The 9,706-nt window shown below is 47.8% G+C and overlaps 1 protein-coding gene across 1 annotated transcript in view; it reads left to right on the top strand.

The window, feature by feature from the left end:
• The first annotated feature begins 1,305 nt into the window (after positions 1 to 1,305).
• The window catches only part of IARS2 (isoleucyl-tRNA synthetase 2, mitochondrial), an 88,614-nt gene continuing 80,213 nt past the window's right edge, over positions 1,306 to 9,706 (top strand). Inside the window, exons 1-3 of the mRNA XM_040351420.1 lie at positions 1,306 to 1,566; positions 6,032 to 6,154; positions 7,338 to 7,497. Coding sequence (XP_040207354.1) covers positions 1,372 to 1,566; positions 6,032 to 6,154; positions 7,338 to 7,497 — 478 coding nt within the window. The 5' untranslated portion in view covers positions 1,306 to 1,371. The remainder of the gene's footprint in view (positions 1,567 to 6,031; positions 6,155 to 7,337; positions 7,498 to 9,706) is intronic.

Below are 9,706 nucleotides of genomic sequence, written 5' to 3'. Positions count from 1 at the left end.
TCCATAGAGGTTTATGAGGACATTCTGGAACTTGTAGTTCATACGCGGAGAATCCTCCATAGAGGTGTATGGGGACATTCTGGAACTTGTAGTTCATACACGGAGAATCCTCCATAGAGGTTTATGAGGACATTCTGGAACTTGTAGTTCATACACAGAGAATCCTCCATAGAGGTGTATGGGGACATGCTGGAACTTGTAGTTCATACACAGAGAATCCTCTATAGAGGTTTATGAGGACATTCTGGAACTTGTAGTTCATACACGGAGAATCCTCCATAGAGGTTTATGAGGACATTCTGGAACTTGTAGTTCATACGCGGAGAATCCTCTATAGAGGTTTATGAGGACATTCTGGAACTTGTAGTTCATACACAGAGAATCCTCCATAGAGGTGTATGGGGACATTCTGGAACTTGTAGTTCATACATGGAGAATCCTCCATAGAGGTGTATGAGGACATTCTGGAACTTGTAGTTCATACACGGAGAATCCTCCATAGAGGTGTATGAGGACATTCTGGAACTTGTAGTTCATACACGGAGAATCCTCCATAGAGGTTTATGAGGACATTCTGGAACTTGTAGTTCATACACAGAGAATCCTCCATAGAGGTTTATGAGGACATTCTGGAACTTGTAGTTCATACACAGAGAATCCTCCATATAGGTGTATGGGGACATGCTGGGACTTGTAGTTCATACACAGAGAATCCTCCATAGAGGTGTATGGGGACATGCTGGGACTTGTAGTTCATACACAGAGAATCCTCCATAGAGGTGTATGGGGACATGCTGGGACTTGTAGTTCATACACAGAGATGGGGTTATTACCGTAGCCAAAACAATATGCAGAAAATGGCTGTTACCTCATAGGGAGACTTATCACTTTAACTATAAACTGATAACCTGCAAATGCTTTAAAACGTTGTGTGTGGAGAATTTGGGGTATCGTTGTTTTTTTTCCACTGGCGTACGCAACTTTAAGACATGTTTGGTGTCTGTTTACACGACACAACGCCATCTTTTATATTTGACCAAAAATTAGGTATTACATTGTGTGCGTTTCCACTAGAATTCATTCTATTGTATTTTTCCCTGAAAATACGCTTTTTGCTAAAAGAAGTGCGCAAATATCGTGTGATGTAAAATAAAAATGACAACGACCACCCTTTTATTCTCCAGGGTCTCTGATTTCAGAAAATATATACATATTGGGGAGGTTTACATTAAATTCTAGTAAATAAAATACTAGCGATAAGAGCCATAGCAGTGATCCTCCAGAGTGAGGCGCCGGGAGCGCGCACAGGAAGTTTGCTCCTCTCCGGCCGCCGTCCTCTCTCCGTACTTCCCGTACACACTGACAGGGAACATGCTGACCCTGCTGAGGTGCCGGCTACCGGGGGGCCGCTACTCCTGGAGAGTGAGGGCGGCTTCGGGACTGAGCAGCAGCCAGGAGAGTCCGGAGCACAAGAAATACCGAGACACCGTGCTGCTCCCCCACACCGACTTCCCTATCCGCCGCAGCCCAGAGGACATCGTCACCACCGAGCGCCGCCTGCAGGAGGTCAGGGGGAGGGGCAGCGAGTCTCTGGGGCTGTCGCCCATAGCAACTGTGCAGGCGGGAGGAATCTGGTTGCTAAGGGCGACAGCTGAGGGAGGAGTCAGGCCTGTGTGATGACAGTGAGGGGGCATGTGGGTGTGTATTAGCAGAGCACACCTCCTATGGACTGTGCTGGACTCACTCCTGTCATTTATAAAGCTCCACATTGTATAATAATTCGGGGACAGATTTATAAAGCTGTGAATGTGACTTTCACCCAACATTCACAGCAAATCACTTGTTTATGTAAAACACGTGAAGCGCGGGAAAATTCACCCATAGTGAATGTATATTAGCTACTTTATAACTATGCACCTTATTGTAGGCCGGACATTACACTATAAACAAACTTTGTTTTTTGTCTAGTGAAGGGTTAAAACACCTGATGGCTGTCTGGGTGTTTCATCAGATTAGGCGACCTGTCAGAAAGTGTAACAGAAGTGTTCTTTCGTCGCCGCCGCCATCTTGCTCCACTCCTCCACAGTAAGGATGCACTGAGAAGGGGGTAAGCAGACATCTTGCTACACTCCTCCACAGTAAGGATGCACTGAGAAGGGGGTAAGCAGACATCTTGCTCCACTCCTCCACAGTAAGGATGCACTGAGAAGGGGGTAAGCAGACATCTTGCTACACTCCTCCACAGTAAGGCCCCTTTCACATTGGACCTGTAGCCGCGGTGGCGGTATAGCGCCGCTAAAAATAGCGGCGCTATACCGCTGGGATTGCTGCGGGAATTGGCCGCTAGCGGTGCGGTATTAACCCCCGCTAGCGGCCGATAAAGGGTTAATACCGCCCGCTAAGGATGAGCTCCGGCGTGTTCGCATAGAACACGTGCAGAGCCCGCCAGGAAGTGAGCATGTCGCTGCGCTAATAACGGCCAGGGAGACATTTCACGATCCCTGCAGCCGAGCATCGGGACAATGTCTCCCTGGCTGTGATTAGCACAGCGCCGTGCTCACTTCCTGGCGGGCTCTGCACATGTTCTATGCGAACACGCCGGAGCTCATCCTTACCTTACCTCTATAGAGGCGCATTGCGGGCGGTATTGCCGCGGTTTCCCATTGTTTTCAATGGGAAGGAGTGGTATACACGCCGCTCCTCTCACCGCTCCAAAGATGCTGCTGACAGGAGATTTTTTTTGTCTCCCGCCAGCGCATCGCCTCAGTGTGAAAGCCCTCCAGCTTTCACATTGAGGTAGCTGGGCAGGAGTTTTTCAGGCGGGATAGCAGCGCTATTTTTAGCACTGTACCGCCTGAAAAACTCCTCAATGTGAAAGGGGTCTAAGGCTCGATTCACACCTATGCATGTTGCTTTTGAGCATTTTTGCGGTGCTTGCTGCATTTTTTGACTTGCGTTTTTACCGCGATGTTGCCGCGATTTGCGTTTTAAAATTTTTTTTTTTTTACATCCATTTTAATTTTTTTACATTTCATTTAAAGTGGAGGTTTACCCAAAAAAATCTAATTTTAACAGTAGATTGGGCCTAATTACGGGAAGCAGAATCGGGTGTTTTGATTAAAATCAATGCAGTACTTACTGTTTTTAAGATCGATGTTCTCCCGCCGCTTCCGGGTATGGGCTGCGGGACTGGGTATTCCTATTTGATTGACAGCCTTCCGACTGTCGCATATAGCGCGTCACTAGTTTCCGAAAGTAGCCGAACGTCGGTGCGCAGGCGCCGTATAGCGCCGCACCGACGTTCGGCAACTCGTGACGCGCTGTATGCGACCGTCGGAAGGCTGTCAATCAAATAGGAACGCCCAGTCCCGCAGCCCATACCCGAAAGTGGCGGGAGAACATCTATCTTAAAAACAGTTAGTACTGCATTGATTTTAATTAAAACACCCGATTCTGCTTCCCGTAATTAGGCCAAATCTAATGTTAAAAAAAATTTTTCCGGGTGAACTCGCTTTAACAACCAGCTATAAACAGGTAAAAAAAAAAAATGCGGGTCCATTGACTTCTATTACATGCAAAACGCTGCTTTTTGCGGGAAAACAGTCCCCGACCCTTTCCAAAAACGCAGAGGCACAAAAAAGCATTGATGTGAACATGTTCCATAGGAACCCATGTTAAAAAATGTCCCTGCTTTTCTGCAAAATGCACCAAAAAACGCATTAGTGTGAATGGAGCCTAAGGATACACTGAGAAGGGGGTAAGCAGACATCTTGCTCCACTCCTCCACAGTAAGGATACACTGAGAAGGGGGTAAGCAGACATCTTGCTCCACTCCTCCACAGTAAGGATACACTGAGAAGGGGGTAAGCAGACATCTTGCTCCACTCCTCCACAGTAAGGATACACTGAGAAGGGGGTAAGCAGACATCTTGTTGCACCCACCGGAGTTTTTCATTTCACACTTTTTTTTTAACCACTTGGCGCCCAGAGGCTGTCATATGACGTCCTGGGCTTTGTGGTGGTATATCTAAATGATGGGTGGAGCTACAGGCATTATTCAGATATCGACATTTTCAGCCGGTGATTATCTACACCATAAGAACAATCATATAGCGGCTTTTCCACCACTTGATCGTTCTTACGTGTGGCGAAAGGGGACGTCCCCCCCCCCCTCTCCCGGTGCTTCTACCGACTCACCGCTGCGATCGGTGAGTCGGAGAACGGATCCGCTGGCCCCGGGTGCTGATCATAGAGATTTCCGGCGGACCAGATGGTCGCCGGAGTCTCTATGATTGTCGGAGGAAGGGCGCGATGTTATGATGTCATGCCCAGCCTCTGCATTCAAAGAAACGGCGCCGCCTCGGCTGGGAAGCGGTGATTGTTTTTTTTTGTTTAGGCTTCCCAGCCTAGTGGTGAGATGTGAGGTCTTATTGGCTCCTATATCTCACTGTGAAGAGGACCTGTCTTGCCATATTCCTATTACAAGGGATGTTTACATTCCTTGTAATAGGAATAAAAGTGATCACATTTTTTTAAAGTGTCAAAATTATTTTTTTGAAGTAAAATTAACAATAATACATTATTTTTTTTAAAGTGCCCCTGTCCCTGTGTGCTCGCACGCAGAAGCGAATGCATGTGTGTCCAAACCACACATTTGAGGTGTTGCCACGAACGTTAAAACGAGAGCAATAATTCTAGCTTTAGACCTCTGTAACTGAAAACATGTAACTAGTAAAAAAAAATGTAAGCGTTGCCTTTGGGGATTTTTTTTAAGTACCGAAGTTTGGCGCCATTCCACGAGCGTGTGAGGAGGAGGAGGGGTGCTCTGCTGGGGGAGCGTGGAGGAGGAGGGGTGCTCTGCTGGGGGAGCGTGGAGGAGAGGGGGGTGCTCAGCTGGGGGAGCGTGGAGGAGGAGGAGGAGGAAGGAGCGCTCTGCTGGGGGAGCGTGGAGGAGGAGGGGGTGCTCAGCTGGGGGAGCGTGGAGGAGGGGGCGCTCAGCTGGGGGAGCGTGGAGGAGGAGGAGGGGGCGCTCTGCTGGGGGAGCGTGGAGGAGGGGGCGCTCTGCTGGGGGAGCGTGGAGGAGGGGGCGCTCTGCTGGGGGAGCGTGGAGGAGGGGGCGCTCTGCTGGGGGAGCGTGGAGGAGGAGGGGGCGCTCTGCCGGGGGAGCGTGGAGGAGGAGGAGGGGGCGCTCTGCCGGGGGAGCGTGGAGGAGGAGGAGGAGGGGGCGCTCTGCCGGGGGAGCGTGGAGGAGGAGGAGGAGGGGGCGCTCTGCCGGGGGAGCGTGGAGGAGGAGGAGGAGGGGGCGCTCTGCCGGGGGAGCGTGGAGGAGGAGGGGGCGCTCTGCCGGGGGAGCGTGGAGGAGGAGGGGGCGCTCTGCCGGGAGAGCGTGGAGGAGGAGGAGGGGGCTGCTCTGCTGGGGGAGCGTGGAGGAGGAGGAGGGGGCTGCTCTGCTGGGGGAGCGTGGAGGAGGAGGGGGGGGCGCTCTGCTGGGGGAGCGTGGAGGAGGAGGGGGGGGGCGCTCTGCTGGGGGAGCGTGGAGGAGGAGGGGGGGGGCGCTCTGCTGGGGGAGCGTGGAGGAGGAGGAGGGGGGCGCTCTGCTGGGGGAGCGTGGAGGAGGAGGAGGGGGGCGCTCTGCTGGGGGAGCGTGGAGGAGGAGGAGGAGGGGGGCGCTCTGCTGGGGGAGCGTGGAGGAGGAGGAGGGGGGGCGCTCTGCTGGGGGAGCGTGGAGGAGGAGGAGGGGGGCGCTCTGCTGGGGGAGCGTGGAGGAGGAGGAGGGGGGCGCTCTGCTGGGGGAGCGTGGAGGAGGAGGAGGGGGGCGCTCTGCTGGGGGAGCGTGGAGGAGGAGGAGGGGGGCGCTCTGCTGGGGGAGGGGGGCGTGTATCTGCTGGGGGAGCGTAGAGGAGGAGGGGGCGCTCTGCTGGGGGAGCGTGGAGGAGGAGGGGCGCTCTGCTGGGGGAATGTGGAGGAGGAGGTGGGGCGTGTATCTGCTGGGGGGAGTGTATGAACGTTTTCCCATCTTTTTCCCACACAGGAGTGTAACTTCCTACAACTTTACAACTGGCAAAGAACCAGAAAGATCAAGAAGGAGTTCAGCTTGCACGATGGACCGCCCTATGCTAATGGGGACCCCCACGTTGGACACGCACTGAATAAGGTAACAGTTTATTACTGGATCACCCATGGGTTATATCTCAATTGTCCAGTGACAGTGTAGCTAAATGGTAAAAAACTTTACCCATTAAAGTGCAGGTTTATTTTTTATTTTGCACTTTCACTAAATAACCCCACCTAAGCATTTTATGTTGTCTTCATGCTTTCAGCATTGCCTTATGCTAACTGAAGAAGTCTTATTTGTTCCTGCACCTTGTTGTACCATATTGGCCATAGACAGCAGTAGATGGTAAAATGTAGTCAGTATCTTTTGGCTGGTTATCTAAATGCTCAGCCAACAAAGTATCACCTCACCTACTGTAAATTTGTACCTTTCTACTGCTTTCTCACTAAGAATGTTACGACTGCTAGCAACCTGGACTGTATCATACACAAATTAAACAGAGAAATCATCTGGGAAAACATGCACCCCTGGACAGTTGGAGAGATTTACTAAAGCTGGAGCACACAGAATCTGGTGAAGGTCTGTGTAGTAGCCAGGCTCTATTGTGAAAGCGTAAAGTATAGCTAAAAGCAAAACTTTTTTTTTTTTTTTTTTTACCCCTTTTGGATAGAGTGGAGAACACCTGTCCGTTTTTATTGTGTTCTGTGCCCTCATTCGGGAGATTCACTCTCGCTATTGGTCCTGTTTACCTCTATCAGTGAAAGTAAAAGAAATTACCCACATTTTGGGTTGTCACCAGAAAAGTAATCGAGGGGAATCTTCCAATGGGTGCATTACTTCTGATGACCTGGGGATCCCCAGGGAATTTACTTGATTTACAGGGATTTTTCTCTCACTTCCTGTTTGGTTTTGGGACAGGAAGTGAAGGGAAATCTCTGCAATCAGACACAGATGACAAAAAAAATATATATATATCTGACAGTGGTTATACTCTCTCCTTACTCTATCCAAAATTAAAAATAAAAGTTTTTCCTGAAGCCCCTTTTTGCGATTCGGCACTGCGTTGCTTTAACTGACAATTGCGCGGTCGTGCGACGTGGCTCCCAAACAAAATTGGCGTCCTTTTTTCTCTTAATTGAGACAATTACTACACACTATAGAGGGATATGCATTCTTTACATCTGAGGTTTACAACCACTTTAAAGCTTTGCTCAACAACTTAACCAGAAATATCTTAAACAAATTACTGAAGATGTCAGTTTAACATTCATTTGTCTTTCAGATCCTAAAGGACATTACAAATCGTTTCCATATGATGCGGGGGTACAAGGTTTCCTATGTTCCAGGATGGGATTGTCATGGGTTACCAATAGAACTAAAAGCCCTGGCTGACCTTGGAGACAAAGCCGACAATCTGACACCTATGGAAATCAGAAGTAGAGGTAGGGAAACATAAGAGCAATGACAAATTACTTCGATAATGTTATGGCATAAAAAGTTTGCAGAACTACAGAAAACAATTAAGGCAGAAGAGCTATGTATGAAGTATGGGGCTGTTCTTGTTAAAAACAAAGATTAAGGAGGTTTTAACTGAACTAGATTCATGCTACTAGCTGCCTGTCCAAACAGATATTGTACCTTTTTAAAATGTACCTGTCATGCAGATGTTATGATTAATAGTCTAAGTCCCCATCCAGTGCCTTCTCCTTATGTAGATATTTGTTCCAGGTCCCTGGTTCATAGTATTGAAGCCAGCGTGTCTGCATGACAGGCAGGCAACAATTATTGTCAAAAATGGCAGCCGGCTTATTTTCTCTTCAAAATATTTTTATTGTATTTTTTAAAGGAAACAAAAAATAATTCAGTGTCTTAGTCATACATCGTTATCAAATATGTGCCTGGGTAGGCAACGAACTATCAACATACTTAACGGCAATATTGTAGGACATTTGTCCGATTGGATAATGTTCGATTGCTTAACCACTTCATTACTGGGCACTTAAACCCCCTTCGTGCCCAGACCAATTTTCAGCTTTCAGCGCTGATGCATTTTGAATGACAATTGCGCGGTCAAGACTGTACTCAAATTATATTTTTATCATTTTTTTCCCGCAAAGAGAGATTTCTTTTGGTGGTATTTGATCATCTCTGCGATTTTTATTTTTTGCGCTATAAACATAAAAAGACAGAAAATTAGGAAAAAAAACACAATATTTTTTACTTTTTGTTATAATAATATCCCATTTTTTTTAAAAATAAAATAAAAATTCCCCTCGGTTTAGGCCAATACATATTTTTCTACATATTTTTGTTAAAATCGCAATAAGCGAATATTGGTTTGCGCAAAAGTTGTAGCGCCTACAAAATAGGGGATAGATTTATGTTTTTTTTTGTCAGACCTGCGATATTGCGGCGGACGTATCGGACACTTTTGACACAATTTTGGGATCATTCACATTCATACAGCGATCAGTGCTATAAAAATGCACTAATTACTGTATAAATGTGACTGGCAGTGAAGGGGTTAACACTAGGGGGTGAGGAAGGGGTTAAATGTGTATCCTGGGTGTGTTCTAACTGTGTGGGGGGAGGGGACTGACTGGGGGAGGTGACCGATGCTGTGTCCCTATTTACAAGGGACACAGATCGGTCTCCTCTCTCCCTGACAGGACGTGGAGCTCTGTGTTTACACACAGAGCTCCACGTCCCTGCTGTCACCGCCGATCGCGGCTACCTGGCGGACATTGCGGCCGCCAGGCACACGCATCGGCTTCCCATTGATGCGCCGGGCACGTTGTTTCCCCGCTGCGCGCACGGGGAATGTCAACAAGAGGATGTCCAAAGACGTCCACTCGGCACTTGAGAGCCGCGTGTGGACGTCTTTCGTCCATAGCGCGGATCCCAAGTGGTTAATCAAGTAACTACAAATCCCTGTTTACCCCAACGGGATCATACTGTAAACAAGGGATAATGACTCAATATAATATAGAACAAGAACAAACATAAAGGGGTAACAAAAGGGAAGGGGAGGCGAGACGGAAGTTATCTTTAATATCCGACCAAATTTGAGAGCGTAGTCGTACAGGAGCACATCAATAGTTCTTAGAATTCTTCAGAAAATGATAGGCCCTAGGATGTGTAATCCATTCATTCCAATTTTTTGTGAATTTAGCTGTGAAACCTTTTTTGTGCGCTAACATTAGTTCATAGTGAGTGTTGAGTCTCTGGATAACTTCTGATAAATTAGGTGCTAAGGTAGATTTCCATAATTTTGTTATGGTGAGCCTTGCTGCTGTGAGGATATTGGCGACTACAGTTCTATAATGGGGAGGATAAATGTCTAGTTTTAAACCTAATAAGGCCAATTCTGGAGTGAGTATCTTTAGGTTTCCAGTGAAAGACACAATAAAGGAGGATACATTATTCCAAAAGCTACATAAAGCTTTACAATCCCAAAGTGTGTGTAGTAAATTACCTGTATGGGTGTCACATCTCCAGCATATGGGGGATGAGGTAGGGAATATTTTGGAGTCTGTATGAGGTCAAATGCCAGCGGTTTAGTATTTTTGGGGCGTTTTCCCAGTGTTCTACACATGAAGATGAGGTATTATTAATATGGATGGCTTTCTGCCATTCCTCCCATGAAAAGGT

Source organism: Rana temporaria, chromosome 4 (genome assembly GCF_905171775.1).
Source record: "Rana temporaria chromosome 4, aRanTem1.1, whole genome shotgun sequence".
In the NCBI taxonomy this organism is placed as follows: domain Eukaryota; kingdom Metazoa; phylum Chordata; class Amphibia; order Anura; family Ranidae; genus Rana; species Rana temporaria.
Note: the sequence above shows the minus strand (reverse complement) of the source record. Positions and strands in the feature narration are given on the sequence as shown.